The following is a 22296-nucleotide window of genomic DNA, read 5'->3' as shown; positions in this document are numbered from 1 at the left end:
TAAATGTAACACATCTTTATCCTTTCTTCAGATGAAGGGCATCTAGATTGCTTCCAGGTTCTTGCTATTGCAAATAATGCTGCTTTGAACATAATTGAACAGATGTCTTTGTTACATGGATGTGGACCATTTGGGTATATGCCTAAGAGTGGAATTGCTGGGCCCTATGGTAGACTGATTCCTATTTTCCTGAGGAACAGCCATACTGATGTCCAAAATGGCTGTACAAGTTTGTACTCCACCAGCAGTGGATGAGTGTTCCCCTTTCTCCATATCCTCTCCAGCATAAGTTGTCATTGGTGTTTCTAATTTTAGCCATTCTGACAGGAGTAAGATGGTATCTCAGATTTGCATTTCCCTGATGGCTAAGGATGTCAAGCACTTTCTTAAGTGTCTTTCAGCCATTTTGTGTCATTCAGCACGTTTGACCTATGGGTCCCCCACACACATCTCCATGGCCTTGTAACAAGCTGGATATTGGGACTCACACTCCTGATCCTTCTGCACGGTCAGCTCCACCTCTTGAAGTGTGTTTGCGTATTCGCCCTCCAGGGCCGTCTTTCCCCAGCCATCCACAGAGTACACATCCTCTGGCTTCACGTGGACTTTGCTCCATGGAAGCGTGAGGGTCTTCACAGCTTTAGTTATCTTGGCCTTCCTCTGCAGCTGTTGGGGAAGAGGCAATAGTGTAGCTCATTGACAGTGGGGCTGAGACCCCACAAAGGTCAGGGGCGGATGGAGGAAAGGAGAATGATGAGAGCAGGAGAGGCTATTTCTGGTCCAGGGTGAGGACAGGTCTCACCTTTAAGAACATAATGTCATTGGAGAAGTCCAGAGGATTATAGTCAGGGTGTGGAATGGCTTTTGCCACAGGGATGATCTGCTGGGTCTCCTCCTGTGCCTTGATGTTGTGGGCCCTCAAAGTGACTTTCATTGATCTGTGAGGACACAGGGTGGAGAGGAGATTTGTGATGTGAAAGCTGACACCATCCAGAAGGTATAAGAGGCAGGTTGACCTGGGTAGGGATCTATCTACCTGGGAGGACTTGAGACAGGGTGACCTCAGGGTTTGACTTGTTGCTCTTTTCTTCTCAAGAACATTAAATGCCTGGAGGCTCCCTCTTGCTCTAGGCAATTTCCAAGTTTGCATTGACTCTTGCTGAGTAATTCAACCTCAACCAGTGCTTCAGTTTGGCCACTGTAGTTGCTTTCAACTCAAGTGTGCTGCTGGCTCTGACCTTTCTCACTGTTGGCTCTGACCTGGCTAACCCTTTGACCCTAAAGTTACCCTGCTTTCAGATGTCCCATTTCACAGTCCTGCCTTCTAGCCAGCTCTTACAGGAGCATCCACAAGTAGATGTCAGAGCTCCTGCTGAGGTCTCAACAAAACTTGGGTCTCTTGCTTCTCTCACCTTCCCAGGCAGTGAGCAGCTATCAGCACGAAGTTGTCTTCCACAAGGAAGCCTCCACAGAAATTCTTTTTCCCATTTTCATGCTCAGTCAGAATAAATGTCATGTAGGGGCGGGAGTGGGGCTTGACCTCATGACCCCCGATGATCTCCTCTGAAAGAAAAGGCTAGAATATGGGGTATGTGGGAGCAGCAGATGAAGTCAGAAGGGAAGATCTAGGGAAGGGTGAAGGCAATAGGATTCTCAGTTCCCCAAGCATGTAGCAGACAGAATTCCTTGCACATGGAATAATCTTTTTGACTCAAGCCTCAGCCCTGCTCTGAGAAGGGGTGGGTAGCACTAGTCCACCAGTCCTTGCTTTACAAATACATGAAGGGACAAGCTCTGTCTTCATGGGGATACACTGAGGGGTTAATGGTGTTTTCGTGGCTATTATGCCTTTACCATCCTCTAATGTCTTGATTAGTTTCATTTTTCCACATTTTACCCCAAGCCCTATGGAGGAGCATTTTTTAAATTCTCCTATTCTGGCTCCCAACACATCTTAGGTGTTCAGTAAATGATTTTACAGCACGAATGAATGAATACTACTTAGCTGGAGGGCTGGTGGCTCAGAACTCATGGGATGTAGAGTTGGTGTGTCATGGAGTGTGTGATGGCAAAGATGGGAATAGCTGGGGACCTTCAGACAGAAGTGAAGGGGCCAACCAACATTAGACTGCAAAGCTCATGGAGTCGGCAATGCAGGCATCTTGTCACCCTGGGCCTCTTTCTTCAGCAGGCTGAGGGTGGAGGTACCTAAATGATGATACTCTTCTAGAGCTGTTGGCCTTACCCCATTGCAGGCTGGTCAGTAAAGCTGCCCTTGTGCTGAGTTCAAATAAAGTTAATTGTGTACTTATTATTATCTTTGCATTCTCTATAATGTCCCTGTCTAAGAATGATCCACTCTCCAGGTGACAAAAAGAACAGAAAGTATGTATTGTCCACTAAGTCTTCTGAGGACATCCCCCTTCCTCAGGCCTTGTTGAGGTCTAGCCAGTGACAGATTCTCATGGGTGGGGTTGCCATGGAACCTGGGGTTTAGAAAGCTCCTGGTTCAGTGCAGGACTGTTCCTGACTAGAACTAGGCAGAGTCCACAGAGGTATTATGTGATGGCACCTATGAGATAGGGTTGACCACTCACCTGCACCAGCTCCAAGTGGCAGAAGAAAGGTCAGGAGAATCAGGACAGGTAACTTCTTCCCGGGAGGCTGCTGAGGTTGGAGGAGGACAGAGGAGACACAGCTCTTGAAGGGATGGAGGAGGTGAGTGTCCAGTGAGTGTCACAGGCATTTTAAACCTGTGCACCTCAGCTCTGATTGGTGTCACTGCTAAAGGACGTTTTCTGGTTGGGCAAAATGACACTGTCACCACATTGACATGAGCTAAACTTGGAAAAAGACCCAGACAGTAGAGGCTTTGAGGCTGTGGTTGAGAATGGTCTGAGACCCCAGGAAGTACTCAGTGTCTGCATTGAACCAAGGTTTGTCCTTTCTTACCTGTAGGAGGTTACCTGTGCGTTCTGTTAAGATATCTTTTGGGTTCTTTCATTCTTTTCATTTTAAATAATACAGACACATAATTAAACATGAAACAGCTATCCCACTAAAAATACACAAAAAATGTATAGGGTACTTAGTGAGACTTCATACAGAGCCATATTTGGCTAGGTAGTGTTTCAGTACAGCATCTAATTAACCTCTGGGTCTTCTAACCATCCTGTGGAATCATCTGTTGGAACGGTCTGATGAAGTCATCTTAACTCACTCTGACTCTCCTAAACTCCTAGGACATCACAGAGAAATCTCAAGAGCAAGTGTTTTCCCTGTGGCCAATAATCATGTCTTAGAGTCAGACATAGTGAAGTATATTGACCAATTACAATGGCATATATCAGTTACCTGTTTATTAGGTATTGGCATTTATCTCTAATCAAGAGCTTCAGGGTGGAATTTGATGCACAGTAAGATTAGATCAGGGCTGGCTTCCCTGTTGTGAACTACAGTGGTGTTCTCCACAATGTTGTCTAGGATTTTCTATAGTGAACAAAGACCCTGATTTGATCTGGAATGATTATTTAGAGGACTAGATCCAACAATGAGACACACAAGGCTCCAACCCTTGAAAAGCCAGATATTAACTGGAGTGAGCTGAGAATCTAAGCTTAGAGCATGAGATAGTTTGAGCTGTGTGGGATCAGTTCTGGGATATGAGACAGGCTCTCTCTCTCTCTCTCTCTCTCTCTCTCTCTCTCTCTCTGTCTCTCTCTCTCTCTCTCTCTCTCTCTCTCTCTCTCTCTCTCTCTGTGTGTGTGTGTGTGTGCGTGTGCGTGCGTGCTTTCCAGCACAGCTTTGTATTTTCAGATATTTTAAAATTTCCTCCTCCCATACTTTATGACCAAGAGATACACTCTGGTTTTGGTCATGACCTACAGCGATGATGTTAATTGAATCAGAAGTCATCATCCAGTGGAGGGATGTGTCACCTTTTGGCCTCTCTGGGCCACAGTGAAGGGATAACTGTTTTGGGCTACACACTGCTCATACAAAGTGTGAGGAAAGAGATAATTCCCACCTGAAAAGGAACCACATGTAAGTGACACAATATCTGCACACACAGAGAAGCAACAACATTCTTAGACAATAAAGTAATCTTAATTATATGGTGCCCATTTAAACAGAATCTTTCAAGTCCATGCAGCAGGCTCCATGTTTGTGATTTATAATAAAGAAATTGAAGTCATATAAGTATTAAAATTTATTTTGGTATTCTTTTAGTCATAAAAGTAAAGGAGGACAACAGAATTTTGTGGGAAGTTTGACATTGCTCCTGAGCTAGGAATGCTTTACCTCCCCCCCCTCCACCCTCCTACCCCTGCTTGATGGGCATAGCTCTGATCTCAGTGAATTTCTAAGTTGGTTGGGGCTGAGATGTTTTAGTTCTAATTTTGCTGTTAGTGTGCTTAACACTTTGAATTAATAGAAAAATGAAAATGTAATCATACTATCCCCTCTTTATCTCTCCAACTCCACACAATTCCCATCCCATTCAGATTCAAGGCCCCATATTCCTTAGTTGTCATTCTCTTTCTTCTCCTCTCTCTCAACATACAAGGAGATGAAAAATATAAATCCAACCTATAGATTTGCTTGAATGCAATTTCTTTTAAGTCTGACCACTTGGGATTGGATAACCAAGGGGAGCTCATCTTTGGAGAAGACTACGACTCCCTTTCTTGGCAGTGTATAATTAATTACCTGTTGCTCTTCATCTTGGGATGGGGCCCCTTGCTATTTCCCATCCACTTTGCAAGGTCAAGTGATGGGAGATGTCATTTTGTAAATATGTTTCTCATATTCTCATAAATGTTGGCCAATAGGAAAGCAAGATAGGTGGGACTAGGAGACAAGGAGGAGACAGGAAGAAGTAGGGAGGAGAGTCAACATGGGGGACAGAGAGAGAAAAACTCTGGACCCTCTCTCCGGTAAGCCAAGACCATGTGGAAATATTTAGATTAATAAAAATGGGTTAATATTTAAGACAGAGCTAGCCAATAAGAAACATTAGTAACAGGCCAACAGCTTTATATCTAATACAGTGTCTCTGTGTGTTATTTGGGGTTGGTGTGGCTGTGGGGCCAGGCCAGCAGGAAAACTGCTTGTAACAAAATGGTGCCCAATGTGGATACTAAGAACTTCTACTTAAAACTTAACAAAACCTTAAAAAATGGTTTTAAAAAGAAAAGAACAGAGACAAGCAAGGCTTCTTGGTAGCAACACTTTTCTTGGTTAGGCTCTGTTTTGCTAGAGACAAGCAGAAATTTGCGCGGTTCTTTTAAGAGAGATTTCCTGCCTCATCATAAGTGGCAAAAAACTGCATGGCTTTTAAAAAGCGCTGCTAACAATTCAATGGTGTGTATGAGCAGCTGGAGAGAGTAGCTGGGTGTGGTGGCACACACCTTTAATTCCAGCAATCCAGAGGCAGAAGCAAGCGGATCTCTGTGATTTCATAGTAAGCTTGGTGTATGGAGCGAATTCCAGGGCAGCCACAGTCACACAGAGAAACCCTGTCTCACAAAATGTAAAAATAGAAATAAAAAATAAAGTAATAAAAAAGCCAAGTAAAGATGGAAACCACAAAAAAATTCTGGATACTATATGTTATTGTATTGTCTTTAAATTGTTTGACTGCTGAGGAAATAGCAACAACTGTTAAAACAAATGCTACTGGATTAATCCAATTTATATATTTTAAAAAATGCTTTTACTTCAAAATTTAAGTCTAAGGACAGGTTACTGGGGAAAAGGATTTCTATTTTTATTTTCACAGAAAATGAAAAGCTGTGGATTCCTTCCAGACTAACATGATTTGATCAAGCAAGACCCCCTGAAGCATTGTCCCTGGGACAAAGCAGCCTTATAGACCACTACAGCCTGGATTTCTATGTTCCCATGACAGCGCCCCCTACCAGCAGGAAGTAGTTTGGAAAGAATGATGCCCAAATTCCCAAATATTGTCTATAAATGTTTATTTTCACTTAAATAGGCTTGGTTACAAATGGTTAATGATCACAACAAATCTCTTTTTAAAGGTAAAAAGGGGATTATGGTATAGAAATGAATACTTTGTTGTGGAATGGATTTTCATTTATTGATAGTAATTTAAGGTCAATTTTGTGATATGTATATTTCTCCTCTTGTTTAGGTATTGTGCTTATATAACTCATTTAAAATGTATAATTTAGTACAGATTATAGATAATTACCTATGACGGTCAAAACTTGGAGTTAAGTTAGTTAGGTTTTCAAGACACACAGAGATGCATTTGAGATGGATAGCCATTCTTCAAACCTTTCAAAGACCTACAAAATATGGCATTTAAAATTGTTTAGAGTTTTCCTTGACAGTGAGGCATGACTGCTCTTGGCAACACCACCTGCATCAGATGGACGTTGAAGAAACTCATTGTGGAGTTTACTTCCAATATGGCAAGACTAGTCATTTGGACAAGTCTCTTGTCTAGACTGTTTGACTTTATGCAGGACCCACAGAAAAGTGACTGCTGATACAAGATGGACATTGCTACAGAGTTCCTGCTTCGTGGAAGAATCTGCCAGACAGTCTCCAGGACACAGTGAAAAGTAACTGACAAACTGAAAATACAGGTGGGCAGTTTAAAGTTTCCTGCTTTGCTGAGCAGTCTGCCAGACACACTATGGCCTATAGGCTGAAAATGGAACATTACAGAAGAACTTTGGGTTACTGACCAGGCGAGGTGTCTCTGTCATTTCTAGAGTTTATATATTATTTTTCTGTGGTCTTTGATGGAGTTGAAGACAGTTATGGTTATAGTTTTCCTTAGTTAGGATTTAAGATAAGTTACATATAGAACTTTAGACTCACAAAGATAGGACAGATGATAAAATATTTTCTCCAAATCTTGCTAAATGTTGATGGACTAAATATTGTTAACTGTGATTCTTATTTGATAACTGTTTTGTTATATATTTTACTATGTTATAGTTAAAACCCTTCTTTTATTTTACACAGAAAAGAGGAGATGATGGGAGATGTCATTCTGTAAATATGTTTCTCGTATTGGTTGATAAATAAAGCATTGTTGACCAATAGGAAAGCAGGATAGGTGGGACTAGGAGACAAGAGGAGAGAGGAAGAAGTAGGGAGGAGATTCAACATGGGGGACAGAGAGAACAGAACCCCAGACCCTCTCTCCCCGGTAAGCCAAGACCATGTGGAAACATTTAGATTAATAGAAATGGGTTAATATTTAAGACAGAACTAGTCAATAAGAAACATTAGTTACAGGCCAGCAGCTTTATAGCTAATACAGTGTTTTGGGGGCTGGTGCTGCTCTGGGACCAGACCTGTGGGAAAACCTGCTCGTAACACTCAAGTGATTTTGTCATATTTCAGGTCTTGTTTAAGCAGTCATATTGTTGACATTTCATGGGTGTAGTTCCCTTGTCATATCTAGAAACATTTATGTACAAGACTTTTACCTCTGTATTATGTGTCTCTGTTTGGGTTTGTGCTTGGTTTGGATATATACAAGTGAGTACAGGTGCCCTTGGAGGCCAGCTTAAGTTAAAAATGATTTTAATCTATTCTACATGGGTACCCAGAACTGAACTTGGATCCTCTGCAGAAGCAGTGTGTTCTGTTAAGACTTCCTGGCATCTCTCCAGTCCTGTATACTCTATTCTTGAAAGTAGTTGCTCACACAAGTAGATGCTATGAAACAGTGATGGTGCAAATACAGTGTGATTATGAAGTGTGAACACTGGTCTCTGAGAAGGACTCATAAAAGCCCTGGAAAATCTGTGAAGGGACCTCATCAAAAATATTTTCCTGTTGAATGAAGGATACAGTCAAGGCATTCCATTTGAAAATTGGCAGGTAATAATATGCTGATTAAAAATGGACTTGTGAATATATAAAAATAGTGACATTACTTTTGGAAATCTTGAAATCTGTTTCCAAATTCTCATGTCAAATGTAATAGCAAGACTACATCACTGCTTACAAAACTGTATTCAGCTGTGTTGAAATGCATACAATTATTTGTTTTAATTTGAACTTACTATAATTCCATCTTCACATGGAACACTCGTGATGTCAAACGTGGTGTTGATGGGCTGGTTTTCACTTGCACACGAAATCAACAGTTAAATCCACTGGAAGTACACTCTGTAAGCCAGTTTTCACTTTCAAGCTCTGGCAAAATTTTTGTTTATGACAGAAGAAGTAGCTTGATAATGTTCTGGTAATATCCTAGCTTGGCCATCTTACTTCTGAAATGTAAATGATGTCACCATAGTTAACATGAACATTTTTTTATGAGCTCCTGGCATTGGGGATGATTTCATCCTTTGAAATCAGTCCTGGTGACGATTTATACCATGTTACCTTTTTTAATTCTTTTGCATTAAATTTCCCTTTAAAAGTTTTTCTCCTTTGACAACTTCACACGTGTAATCTATGTGTTTTGTTCATTTTAACCCATTATTGTTCCCTCTTATCCCCCTTCAATTCCCACTTAGACATTCTTCTCTGTGCATGAATATTCTTCATGTCCTTCCTTTGCAAGGACACATCATTAAATGTGAGTGTGGTAATTGCACTGGCTTTTCTTAATTTTATGAGGTCCCCAAGTTTTTCTCTTGCCTCCTTTTGTTTCACTTTGTTTATCTGCGATAGGTTTTCTCTGTGTAGCCCTGGCTGTCCTGGCTGTCCTGTGTAGATCAGACTGGGCTTGAACTCAAGATGCTCTGGTCTCTATTCTCCAGGATTGAGATTAAAGGCATGTGCCACCACCACCAGCCTCCTCTCTCTGTTTTGAGTTCTTTTTTCTTCTATGATGTTATGAAAGTCATGCTGACATTCATATAATAACACATAAGGAACTGTATTTACCTTTGTTGTGAAGATTGACAAGAGGATAAAAAGCAAGGTTTGAGTGTTGCAACATCTCTGCTGCTGACACAGTGCAAAGGTACAGTTGAGTGTGAGAATGATGGCTGGTTGGGGTTTGGAGAGGCGTGGCTGAGCTGAGTGCTCTTAATGATGAGGAAAGAGCGTGTACTTGCTTTCTGAATAGCATTAAACACCCATTGTCTGCAATGGTAGGAAGAAGCATCATTGATAACTTCTGCACGTTATTTACTGCATCATGAGCAGCACATGCAAATTCGATGGTGACAATTTTGACTGTGCAGTTGCAAGATAAAATACCCGAAGCCTCATTCTACCACCAAACTAAGTCATGCATGTGTATCCATAGCAGGAACACACATATATTCACTTTACATGACATTGGAACATGTCATCTACAAACTTTATTCTCCAGAGTCACACAATATAGATACTAAAACAATTACACACACAAATTATCTTATAATGTGTTTCAGCGAGCTTATGATGTTATGTTGGGCTGTATTTATAACAACTCCAGGCCACATGCAGCCTTCAGGCCACAAGTTGGACACTCTGGATAGTCTATAAAAATCAAGTGGTTTTTTTTTTTTGCCTCTTTTCTTTTAAAATAATTTTAAATTGAAAATAAATTTTCTTTTCATACAAAAATATTCTGATCATGGTTTTCCCTCCCTATTACCTATTAGGTCCACCCACTTCCCCACCCATGAACATTATTTTAAGGGAGGGAAGGAAGGAGGGAGGGATGGGGGGAGGGAGGGAGGGAGGGAGAGGGAACTGGGATCAACATGTAAAATAATAAATTAAATTTAAAAAAATGCTTTGACTCCAAAATTTAAGTTGAAGGACAAGTTACTGGGGAAAAGGATTTCTATTTTTGTTTCCACAGAAAATTAAAAGATGTGGATTCCTTCCAGACTAATGTGGTTTGATCACGCCAGACCACCTGAAACAGAGTACCAGGTGATCCTACATTCAAAACAGCTGGACAAAGCAGCCTTACAGACTACAGCCAGGATTTCTGAGTCTTCTTCGAATCCCCCATGACAGCGCCCCTTACCAAGAGGAAGTAGTTTGGAAAGAACGACGCCCAAATTCCCAAATATTGTGTATAAATGTTTGTTTTCATTTAATTGGACTTTGTTATATAAAATTAAATAAAATAATAATAAAAAACCTTGTGAATAAATAAAAACACCCACCAAAATTAACCAGACCCAAAGTCTCCACTACTCAGTAAAATGTTACACTTTCAGTACTGAATACATTCATTCTATGTGTTTCTCCACCCGCAACCAACACACACAAAATCCATAACAGAATTAGAATTAAAAAAACATTTAGTATATTCTTTCAGAAGTTGTGTCCATCACCTGTGTTCATTCCTTCTTCATTTCATTCCTTCCTCATTGCCTTATATTTACCCTTTCTTGTTTGTTTCTTCAGATTATACTGTACACATATGTGCATTTGTTTACATATATGCTATAGTACTGGCTATGTTCTTCACATAGGAGAGAACATGTGGTTTATTTCTCTGAAATTTGAAGATATTAAAGGAAATTATGGGTAAGATGCTAAATGGTAGAAATATATTCCATGTTCCTACATAGTCTGAACCAACATTGTGAAAAAAAAATCTATGCTGCCAAAATTAATACACAGAATTATTGAATGTAATGACTTTTCAAAATTCCCAGGTCATATTTGACAGAGCTAAGAAACATAACAAAATAATTCATATGGAACCACAGGAAACCCCAAATGCCAAAGCAGTCCAAAGGCATAAGAACACTGCTGGAAATGTGTCAATACCAGACCTTAAATTATGCTGCAGAGTCATAGTGATACAGACAGCCTGACTCTGGTACAAAAATAGACAGGAGGACCCAGAAGAGAGTTTCTATGCAAGAAGAGGCAAAGCAAGTGCCTTTAATTTTTGACAAGTGTACAAAATAAAGAAGACAAACAAGAAAATCATTGAAAAAACTGATTCCACAAATGGTGCTGACAAAACTGGGCACACACCTACAGAGGAGTGAAATTGGGTCTTTTCCTTCACTGTCTATGATAATTTTTTAACAATGGATCGAAGGTCTTAGTTTAAAACCAGAAACACAAACGTCTAGAAGAAAATTCAGGGAAAACTCTTCAAGAGATTGGGAAAGGCTAGAAGTTTTAAAACCGGGGCACGAAAGACAGAGAAATTAGCCCAAGTGTCAACAGGTGGAACTCCTGGGAAATCCAGTTTCATACAGCAAACAGCAAAGGAAACAGGAAAGGCTCTCTCCTGACAGGATGATGAGGAGCCAGTTGTTCCGTCCACAAGGCTGGGTATCTCAGGAGTCCCAATCCACTGATGGAGTTCCAGAGGATTCTTAGGGAGCTCTGGTTTCATCTGGGATAGAATCCTGAAGAAGTAGGTTCTGTTACCAAGGAAGTAAACCTTAGCAGCTAGGTGGATATGTCCAGAAAGCACAAGGACAAGCAGGCAAAAAGCAATACCTTCCTACTTCCATGTCCTTTTATGTGGGCTGCCACCAGAAGGTGAGACCCAGATTTGGGATAGATCTCTCATCTAAAATAATCTAATTAAGAAAAAAATTATTTTTTTCACTTGTCTATTTGTTCCCTGACTCAGTCTTCCTAGTCCCACATGTCTCCTCTCCTCCTCTTCTCTTTCTCCTAAATCCCTCTCCATTCACTGCCCCCCCACTCCCAATATGCTCAGGAGATCTTGTTCCTTTCCCCTTCTGTGAGGGACCTTGTATGAATCTCTTGGGTTCCTCCTTGTATTCTAGTTTCTCTGGTGGTGTGAATTATAGGCTAGTGATCCTTTAAGTCTAAAATCTATTAACTAAATAAAATAAAATAAAAATAAAATTCTTCAGTTACTTCCAACTGCAGTAGGTTGATAGCCAAGATTAGCCATTACAGCCTATTATCCAAAATACACAAAGAATTTCAGAAATTAAACAAGAAGGAAATTAAACTGATACTTAACAAATGGGCAAGACAATGAAATATATTATTAAGACAGAATGACAGACAGACAGACCGACAGACAGACAGACAGAAAGAAGAAAGGAAGGAAGTTAGAGCCAATAGCTATTTTTAAAATGTGTCCAATATCTCTAGCCATTAGAGAAATGCAAATCAATACTGTTTGAGACACCACCTCACCCCACTCAGAATGACTGTCATCAACAAGTCTGACCACAAAGGTTAGAGAGTATGCAGACAGAGTGGACACTTCACTGTTGCTGGGAGTAAGATGAATATAGCCACCGTGCAAGTCAGTTTTGAGATGTGTCAAAATATTAAAAGTGGAACTAACATAGGATCTAGCTCTTTCTTCCCCCCGGGAATACATGGAGAAAACACTATACCGTACCATAGATGTGCTTGTATCTATATATTTATTGATGCTTTATTCACTATAGGAAAGAATTGGAATCAAACCACTTATCCATTAGCATAAGAGTGGATAATGAAAATCCATCACACACACACACACACACACACACACACACACACACACACACACACACACAGAGCTCTTAAAAAGTAAAGTTAAAATCCTTTCAGGTAAATGGATAGACATGTTAGAATGTAAAACATTAATAATTATCCATTTTCTGTATATGGGTGTTTAGTTTACATGTATGTCTGCACACAGAAGGAGGCAGCAGATCCCATGGATTTACATTATAGATGGTTGTGATGCAATATATGGTTGCTGGGAATTGAATCTAGGACTTCCAGAAGCCTAGCCAGTTCTCTTCACCTCTGAACCATCTCTGCTCCTAGAAAGTGCAATGCATATTCGATGAGGTCAATTTGTAGTTCCCAGCTGAAGTGGGGGTGTTCCTAGTCTCCTGGAGAAATGCTGACTCTTGCTGCCTAGGGTTGTGAAAATGGACAGTGATTACAATAGTTATGACTGAGAGAGGTTGGCTGAGTGGTCTCTCCTGATGAACATCAGAAGAACCCACCTGGAAACCTGGGGACTGGAGGCAGCTGAGCATGGATGCAATTTCAAGGCTCATTGTTATTACTCAGCTCCTGGGATTATAGGGATAGGAGGTTACAGGTCAGAAGAGAGGTGTGCTTCACACACCAGCTTCTTCAAGATCATACAAAGCATTATGTTATTTGTCTCAGAAAACCCTCTGAGATAAGGGAGGCCTGTTTACCATAACTCTTCCCTAGAAATAAGAAAGGCCACAGACACTCCTGGGTTCCTTCTCACATGAGTTGACATTCCAATCGCTCTTAGGAGAATGTCAATATGAGATGTTCCCATGCTAGGTCATAAATTCATTATATATTCTTAGTTCAAACTCCAGCAGTAAGTACAAACTAAATACTTCCTGTCTAATATCCAGAAAGACATATGTGGATATGGAGAAAACTTTGTACACTGTGGGTGGGTATTTAGGTTAGTATTGTCATTATGGAAAACTGAATAAAAGGCCCCTGAAAATCCAACCTATCACATGATCTAGTAATCCCACATAGATAAGAATTTGAAATCAGTATGTTGTAGAGTATCTGCACTCTCCTATTCACTGTAGCAGTATTCCCAACAGCTAAGTAATTAACCAAAATACATCAATGACCGAAAGAGTAGTGACATAGTAGGACATATTCAGACACTAAATTTTAAATATTTACTTAATTTACCCTTACCCTTAATGGGTAAAGTGGGAGTAGTATGCTCTCTCTCTTCCTCTCTCTCTCTCTCTCTCTCTCTCTTTGTGTGTGTGTGTGTGTGTGTGTGTGTGTTGTGGTGTGCTGTTCACGGAGTTCAGAATAGGACAGTGATGCCCCAGCCCTGGAGTTAGAATGGTTGTAAGACATCATGTGGATGCTGGGAACTGGACCTGAGTCCTCTGTTAGAGCAACAAGTGCTCTATAGTGCTGAAACACTACTCCAGTTTATTTTTCAGACATTAAAAAGATGAAGAAATTCCATGATTTGCAATGATACAGATGAAATTGAGACATAATTGTAAGCTATATAAGTTATGAAAAGTAGAAAACTAATACATGATCTCACTATGTTTCAAATCTAAAACAAGAAAACTGTGGAAGTATAGAGAAGTTGGTTAATGGAGCTGGACAGATTAATTGGGATCATTAAAGCACAGAAATTCAATTAGGCGATGAATAACTTTCTGAGAGCTACTGTACAATATGTCCATAATTCATTGTGCATTTCAATACTAGTGTCAAATATTTATGTTCTCACTAAAAAATGAAAGTATTTGAGTTTGTGCATATGTCAATTAGTTTGATTTCATCATTCTACTTCATATATATATAATATCACTTTCAAGCCTGAAAATATGTGATTAATGTAAAAATGTGAAGCTATCATTTCATAGGGAAAATAGCTTATGAAACATGCAAATCTTGGTATTGGCTGGGGTGGTGGGAAGTCCAGAGGGGCAAAAGGAATCCTATTTATTCACTTCTTGCCCTATTCTAGGGAACACATCAGCTACTTGGGCAAAATTGTATGACAGTTCTATAGGTAGCTATTCAAGATCACTTGCATTAACTAACATTCTAAAGACACTGAGGGGAAGCCGGGCATGCCTTGGTCAGATCCAAACTTTCTACCACTCATGTAGAGAGTACTAACTACATTCAGAAGATCTCAGCTGATCTGTCAAACCATGGTTGCCTGTGTCATATTACAATGAGCCAAGGATGTCATCCTCCTTGGCAATAAATTGGAGGGTCTTTGGCCAAATAGACTGTGTAATCATGGTGAGGAAGGGGGCTTGAATGATCTCTGGAAAGCTTTTCAGAACTCTCTGGCTTCATGAGTTCAGGCTACAAGGATTCTCTATCTGTTGCAGCAACTCTAAACTTGATTGTTAAGGTATCTTAGTGGTCTCTCCTTTGTCCTCTTTGAGATGTCTATCATAGACTTGTATTAGTAGTCATTAAACTTTGAAAGATCATTTGATGAATCCTTTCCCCCTGGAAATCAGAATTGATAACCCAGCTACACATTAATCCATTGCTTATGGTTGACTCATTTCTCAAGAATTAAGACTTCTGGGCAATCAAAACTCAAGATTATATAGAAAGAAGCTCACTTTCTGGACAGGATCTTTCTCTGCATCTCAGGATGAGTTTGAACTCTCTATCCTCTTACCTCAGCCCATGGAGTGTTGGAATTACAGGTGAGTACCTCCACACCTGGCACAAATGCCTGAATCCTTAATTGTAGTCATTTCTAGGATGGGAGGAGCTGACGTCTCTGTGATTTGGAACCCATGGATATAGCTGTAGAGAAAAACATCATTTCTGGCTTAAAGGATAAACTATATCATGTACGGTGGCAGCCTGATCCTGCAGATAGTTGTCATTCAGCTGTGGCTGTGTTCTCTATAGGCTCTCCCACAATGTTTTCAGGCCAACTCACAGCTCTCTTTGGCTTGTTGGGATGATGTACAACGGCCTGAGGAGCAGGGAAGTTGGATCTTAATGAGTAGAAGCATTTCCTGTGACAGGTGTAGAACATCAGTACAGAGATTTTTAGGGCAGCAGAGAAAGCTCATTTCCAAATGCTGAGGGATGAGAGATCCTGCCACAGAGCAGAGGAATGTGAAGCAGTCTGCGTTTAAGGCATTTCCTGCCTCTGAATCTACTCCAAAATGTGCTCAAAGGAGCAAAGGCAGGTGGGTTGAACACCTTCACCATGCAGCTGTGGGAGGAGCCCAGGGGTTTCCTCTCCAGGGCAAGTCTGAGCATGGGCTCATCTTTTGTGTGGATGCCAGCAAGCTATTCACCGGAGATGAAATGACATTGAGGCCACTTGTGCCTCGGTGGCCTGGGAATCGTAGGCTCAGTTCAGGCTCTGTCCTAAGGTTGATGCTGTTTGTCAGGTCAGTTACTATCTTGGGTAGAAGTTTATTTATCTCCTCTGTAAGGATACACAATAATGGTTTTCTAAGTTACTTTAAGCATAGAACCAACATACATACATGTTTCTTTGAGTCTGCATTCTTCTTTGTCTGTTGTCTCCAAAGGATCCAGGTCCTTAGTTTGTCTCCAGGCAGGGTTTGTTTTCCAATTCCCCATCAGACACTGTGTGCCAACTACATCTCTTCCTATATAAAAGTGTGTCTTTGAAGGTTTCCTGTCCCAAAGGGAGATTTTACTTCATCTCCTAGAAGAATGAGGCACTGTGTCTATTTGGGACACTGAGGCATTGAGCTGTAGCTAGCAGCTATATTATCTGTTACGTGTGTTATAGGACAGGACCCTGAGCCAAGGCTCCTTGGAGTTTTGTGTTTATTTAAGTTAATTTAAGTTTTTTTTTTGGTTTGTTCATTTTGAGGCAGTCTCTCTTTATATCTATGACTGGTCTTGCACTCAGAGATCTTCCTGCCTCTACCTCCAATGTGTTGGATTCAGACATGAGCATCCATGCCTGATGCCTGGCAGCTTAGATTATTTTTATTATCAATGTAAGTGCAACACAGGGAGGCATTTATTCATCAAAAAGCTACACATTCTGGCTACAGTCTCATGCCAACAACTTCCTAACATAGAGAAGCCAGATAGGGTTAGGAACTATGAATGCAGCATTAACCAAAAATGTCTAAATATTACAGGTATTTCTACACACCTCCCTGATTCATCTATAATTCTGTTTCTGAATTATGCTACTGAATATGTGTGCCTCTCATGATTTAGATCTACACACAGACTGTAACTGGTACTTTTAACATAAATACACCAGGGGTGTCTCAGTTGTGTCATTCTGAATGACCTGCTCTATCTCCTGGGTGAAAGTGATACTTTTCTGAATACTTTCTCACTACATTCTAAATACTAAAGACATTTCCAAACCTCATACACTTCAGAGCTGAGTGTTGAAAATGGAGAGCTTTCTACTTATGTTATCCCTGAGGATATTAAAGACTGACACAGGCCAGGTGACCAACAGGGAATCTCATCCTAGAGGCGAGCAGTGACTACAGTGATCATGCTCAGAGTGGCTCCTGCTACTGAGTGACCCTGTACTATGGATGCCAACCACACAGGGGACTGAGCTGACTTGGAAGAGCTTCGTAGGCCTGAGCACTGGGAGGTGTGTGGGGTTCTGGAGAGAAACAATGAGTGCCCTGGCCTCCATGAATGCTCTGTGATGCCAAATCTGGCCTGGACATTTGGGAGCCCTTCCTTGTCAGGTTGAGGTTTATGCTGGCACCCCAGGGCTAGGCCCTGTTGAACAGAAGCACGTGTGGATTTGGGTGTCCTAGACAGGTGGATAAGAAGCAGGCACAGGCTCAGATCTACTGGACTGTCAAGCACAGAAGCTGATAGACTCACCTGAGCAGGCATGAGGAGAAGGGGGTGCAGCTAGGAAGCCTGAGGAAGCTGGCCCTGTGTCCACAGGAGCATAGGGAAACTCGTCCTAGATGTGGAACAGCCCTTTCTGAAAGAGCTGTCACCTTAATGGGGAACTGTGGACAGAGATCCTGTGCCCAGGAGGTCATCTACAGTGACCTCAGCTCTGTGTCTCAGGTCCCCAGACCAAGGGTGCTTTCCCTGTCCTCTCCTCTCCTCTGCATGGCGCAGAGGGGAAAAGTTCACCCTGGACACCGAGAGTAGAGATGCTCAAATTTTCTCTTGAAGGTGCTTAGCTTCAGGCCTGTCACAAATGCAGACACTGGAGAGTGTGACAAGTATAAATGATCAGGGCAATGGCCTAGCCTGAACTTTGGGATGTGGGGTGTGTATGATGTTGGGTGAGCAGACAGCAGAAGTGTGCCATTGGCTGGCTAGCACAGAGTTGGTCTGCACGAAAAGACAGGAAACCAGTCTTGTGATTCCGCAAAGAAAGAGACTTTATTGAGTTTCTGGCTTCTGACCTAGGACAACCCTGGACTCAGCCTAGGGAAGATGGTGAATCAGGGAGGGGTCTGGTTTGCTCCCTCGTTAGCTGCGTTTCATCGTTTTCTTTATCCAGGATAGGAAACTTGAGACCCTGGTGAAGACTTCAGGCGGTGAACCATCATCAGATCCAAAGGCTACGATGCCTGCAGCTGCTTTCTTACACACAAGAGGCCCTCCGGCATCCCCCTGTGAATGCAGAGTTGCCACAGGAGTCTGAGCTGATTTCACCCTAACCCTCCATCTCCCAGAAGTGTGCCTCAGTGCTCAGTTTGTGGGGATCAGAGGGCAGCCCTGGGTGCCTGGATGCCTGCTCTGATTGTGGACAGAGTTACTGCTTCACCTCCCTCCTGAACCCAGCTCTGCCCTTTCTCCAGGTCTGTGATCCACTCTGTATGAAAGTGTGTGGGACCCTCATCTCCAGGCTGTTGTGTAAGAGCCCAGGGACAGGTGAGTGGGTCTGATCTGAGCATGGAGGACAGGACAACTGACCAATGTGGGTGCCTGCTCTTTGCAGTGATGACACACAGGGAGCAAGCTTTCTACAGCCTGGGCCTGGGTGTCAGGAGGACTCTGCAGATTCTCCTATACCAGCTGCCTCCACAGAGACTCCTGGTCAGCTATGAGGCCATAGTTAGTGACTGGTATCTACTGTTCCCAGGGAGAAAGATCCAAGCCAAGGAGTCCCTTGATGCTTGACTCTAGGTCCGAGATTGCTTTTCTTCTCCCACAGAGCCCATAAAGGATGAAAATACAACTTACCTGAAAGGCAGCTCGCTTGACCTTTGCGTCCCCCACACACATCTCTATGGCCTTGTAATAAGCTGGATATCGGGACTCACACTCCTGATCCTGCTGCACGGTCAGCTCTACCTCTTGAAGTGTGTTTGGGTATTCCCCTTGTGGGGCCATCTTTCCCCAGCCAGCCACATAGCACGTGTCACCTGGCTTCACTTGGACCATGCGCCTGGGCAGGTTGAGGGGCCTCACAGCCTTAGTCCTCTTGGCTGTCCTCTCCAGCTGTTGGGGAAGAGGCAGGAAGGACCAGCTCAGCCAGGAGCTGCTGGCTTGGGACTCTTTAAAATCCAGGGTGGAAGAGAGAGAAGAGGGGAGGAGCAAGCCCTGCAGCAAGCAGAGCACAGGCTCCAAGAATGGGGTGTGTAGGTGGGGGTGTGTGGAGTGGGAGTTGTAGGTCTCACCTTTAGGAGCATGATGTCGTTGGAGCGGTCCTGAGGATTATAGTCAGGGTGTGGAATGGCTTTTGCCACAGGGATGATCTGCTGGGTCTCCTCCTGTGCCTTGATGTTGTGGGCTCCCAGGGTGACTTTCATTGAGCTGTGAGGACAGCAGGGTGGAGATGAGAGATGTAGGGTGAGAGAGAACACAGCTCAGGAGATGTAAGAGGCAGGGTAGGCAGGGTGGCACCTAGCTGAGGGACCTTGAGGAGACAGGAGGGATCTGTGTCTACTTTTTGCAACTCAAGAACATGAGATGCCTGGGGGGGGGATCCCTCTTATTTCTAGGCAATATTCCAAAGTTTGCATTGATTTTTACTATGTACGCTCAACCTCAGCCACTGCTTTAGTTTGGCCACTCTAATTGCTTTCAACTCAAGTGTGCTGCTGGCTCTGACCTCTCTCACCCTTTGACCTCAAAGTTTCCCTGTTTTTAGACTCCTATTTCCACAGTCCTGCCTTCTAGCCAGCTCTCACAGGAGCATCCACAACTGGGGGACAGCAGTTCCTGCTGGGTTCTCAGAGAATGTGGGTCTGTTGCTTCAACTCACCTTCCCAGGCAGTGAGCAGCTGTCAGCACGAAGTTGTCTCGCACCAGGAAGCCTCCACAGTGACTCTTCTTCTCAGACTGAATAAATGCCATATAGGGGAGGGAGTGAGGCTTAACCTCATGGCCCCCGATGATCTCCTCTGAAAGAAAAGGCTAGAATATGGGGTGTCTGGAGTAGCAGATGAGGTCCGGAGGGAAGATCTAGGTAAGTGTCAAGGCAATAGGATTCTCAGTTCCCCAAGCCTGTTGTGGACAGAATTCCTTACACATAGAATAATATTTGTCAAATCTTAAGCAGCAGCCCAGCTCTGAGAAGGGTGGGTAGCACTTCTCCACCAGTCTCTGCTTTACAAATACATGGAGGGACAAGCTCTATCTTCATGATGGTAGAGAACAAGGGGATTTTGGATAGAGTGCCTAAGAGTTTTCTCTTTTCATGAGTCTCTGTGACCCCTGTAATATCTTAGCTGTTGTCAGTTTGTCACCTTTTACCCCCAAGCCCTATGGAGAGGTTCTTATGAAATGCTCTTATTCTGGTATTCTGGTTCCCAGCATATCTTGTTTTCTCAGTAAAAAAATGATTTTGAATGCATGAATAAATGAGTACTATGTAGCTGCAAGGCTCATCCAGAGCTCATGGATTTCAGGGCCTTGGGGGCATTAGAGTATCATGCTGGCTAAGATGCATTAGCTGAGTACAGGCAGACAGAAATGCAGAGGCCAACTAAAACTATACTGGAAAGCTAGTGGAGTGTTAATGGGACTTTAATCCAGCAGGCTGAGGGTGGAGGTTCCTAAATGAGGCTACTCTTGTAGAGCTGGTGTCCTTACCCCATTGCCCGCAGGTCAGTAAAGCTGCCCTTCCCTGGGCTCAAGCCAAGTTAATGATTTAGTTTTTAGTATCTTTGCATTCTTTGTAATACCCCTGTCTAAGAATGATCCACTCTTCAAGTGACAAAAAGGACAGAAAGTATGTAGTGTCCACTAAGTCTTCTGAGGACACCCCCCTTCCTCAGACCTTGTTGAGGTTTAGCCAGTGACATTCTCATGGGTGTGGTTGCCATGGAACCTGAGGTTCAGAAAGCTCGTAGTTCAGTTTAGAAGAGTTCCTGACTAGAACTGGGCAGAGAGGCTGTAGAACTATTATGGGATGGCATCTCTGAAAGAGGGGTGTTCACTCACCTGCACCAGCTCCAAGTGGCAGAAGAAAGGTCAGGAGAATCAGGACAGGTGACATCTTCCCAGGGAGGCTGCTGGGGTTGGAGGAGGACAGAGGAGACACAGCTCTTGAAGGGATGGGGCAGGTGAGTGTCCACTGCCCTCACAGGCATTTAAACCTGTGCACCTCAGCTCTGATTGGCTCTATTAGTTAAGGAAGCTTTGTGGTTTGGGTTAAAATGACACTGTTACCACATTGACATCTTATGAGCCAAGCCAGGATAAAGACCAGGAAAAGAGGCTTTGAGGCTGTGGTTGAGGATGGCCTGAGAACCCAGGAAGTGTCCTCGGTGACTGCAGTGAACTGAAGTCTGTGCTTTGTTTTCTCTTACATATTTTCCCATTCTGGAAAGATCTTTTTATTTTTTTTTAATTTCTTTGGTGCTTTTTTTTTGAAAATAATAATGACATCCAAATTACCATAAAACAATACATCACTACAAATACACATACTGTAGCATATTTGCCTAGGCAGAGTTTCAGCACAGCATCTAATTAACCTCTGGAACTTCTGAGCATCCTGTGGAATCGTCTGTTGGAACAGTCTGATGAAGTCATCTTAACTCACTCTGACTCTCCTAAACTCCTAGGACATCACAGAGAAATCTCAAGAGCAAGTGTTTTCCCTGTGGCCAATGATCATGTCTTAGAGTCAGACGTCAGACATAGTGAAGTATATTGACCAATTACAACGACATGTATCAGTTACCTGTTTATAAGGTGTTGGCATTTATCTCTAAGCAAGAGCTTCAGGGTGGAATTTGATGGACAGTAAGATTAGATCAGCGCTGGCTTCCCTGCTGTGGACTGCAGTGGTGTTTTCCACAATGTTGTCTAGGATTTTCTATAGTGAACAAGGACCTTGATGAGATCTGGAATGATTATGTAGAGGACTAGATCGAAGAGTGAGACACCCTGGGATCCAATCCTTGAAAAGGCAGATATTGACTGGAGTGAGGTGAGGTTCTGAGCTTAGAGCTCAAGATGGTTAGAGCTGTGTGAGATCAGCTCTGAGATGTAAGACAGGCTGGCCTTGCTCTAAGAACAAGTGTGTGTGTGTGTGTGTGTGTGTGTGTGTGTGTGTGTGTGTTTGTGTTGCCGATGACAACAGATGTCCCAGACCTGGAGTTAGGATGGTTATGAGAAATCGTGTAGTTGCTGGTAACTGAACCCAAGTCCTCTGCTAGAACAAGTGCTGTAAATCCCTGAGCTATCCCTCCATTCCTTTATCCAGACATTAAAGAGATGATGAATTCTCATCATTTGTAATGAGACATAAAACTGAGACATGATCCTAAGCTATATGAGCTATGAAAAGTAGAAAACAAATGCATGATCTCACTGTGTTTCAAATCTAAAACAAGAGAACTTGCAGATTTAGAAGAGTGGTTCATGGAGCTGGACAGATTAGAAATGGAAGCTGTTGATCAAAGCACAGAATTTCACTTAAGGGATGATAACTTT

The 22296-nt window shown here is 42.5% G+C and overlaps 2 protein-coding genes across 2 annotated transcripts; both read right to left on the bottom strand.

Moving 5' to 3' along the window:
- Positions 1 to 429: 429 nt before the first annotated feature.
- Positions 430 to 3915, bottom strand: LOC127230063 (granzyme C-like). The gene is made up of 5 exons (XM_051195177.1): positions 3844 to 3915; positions 2598 to 2667; positions 1413 to 1563; positions 803 to 938; positions 430 to 666 (listed from the first exon to the last, which is right to left on the bottom strand). The coding sequence occupies exons 1-5, from the start codon at positions 3913 to 3915 to the stop codon at positions 430 to 432; spliced, it is 666 nt and encodes a 221-aa protein (XP_051051134.1).
- Positions 3916 to 17873: 13958 nt separating this feature from the next.
- Positions 17874 to 20901, bottom strand: LOC127230351 (granzyme C). The gene is made up of 5 exons (XM_051195632.1): positions 20797 to 20901; positions 19616 to 19754; positions 19029 to 19164; positions 18592 to 18849; positions 17874 to 18018 (listed from the first exon to the last, which is right to left on the bottom strand). Exons 1-5 carry the CDS (start codon positions 20849 to 20851, stop codon positions 17875 to 17877), a joined length of 732 nt encoding a protein of 243 aa, XP_051051589.1. The 5' UTR covers positions 20852 to 20901; the 3' UTR covers position 17874.
- Between the last annotated feature and the right edge of the window lie 1395 nt (positions 20902 to 22296).

Source organism: Phodopus roborovskii, unplaced genomic scaffold (assembly GCF_943737965.1).
Source record: "Phodopus roborovskii unplaced genomic scaffold, PHOROB, whole genome shotgun sequence".
In the NCBI taxonomy this organism is placed as follows: domain Eukaryota; kingdom Metazoa; phylum Chordata; class Mammalia; order Rodentia; family Cricetidae; genus Phodopus; species Phodopus roborovskii.
This window is presented reverse-complemented; position numbering and strand designations above follow the sequence as displayed.

What these genes read in the sequence shown, in the direction of transcription:
- LOC127230351 (XM_051195632.1), bottom strand. Translation starts at nt 20,851, where the DNA reads ATGTCACCTGTCCTGATTCTCCTGACCTTTCTTCTGCCACTTGGAGCT. An exon ending in GCTGCTCACTGCCTGGGAAG is followed by an intron (nt 19,165 to 19,615) that starts GTGAGTTGAAGC and finishes CTGTCCTCACAG; the next exon opens with CTCAATGAAAGTCACCCTGG. An exon ending in TCAAGCGAGCTGCCTTTCAG is followed by an intron (nt 18,019 to 18,591) that starts GTAAGTTGTATT and finishes CTGCATTCACAG; the next exon opens with GGGGATGCCGGAGGGCCTCT.
- LOC127230063 (XM_051195177.1), bottom strand. Translation starts at nt 3,915, where the DNA reads ATGACTTCTGATTCAATTAACATCATCGCTGTAGGTCATGACCAAAAC. An exon ending in GCCACTTGGAGCTGGTGCAG is followed by an intron (nt 1,564 to 2,597) that starts GTGAGTGGTCAA and finishes CTTTTCTTTCAG; the next exon opens with AGGAGATCATCGGGGGTCAT. An exon ending in ATGACATTATGTTCTTAAAG is followed by an intron (nt 667 to 802) that starts GTGAGACCTGTC and finishes CTTCCCCAACAG; the next exon opens with CTGCAGAGGAAGGCCAAGAT.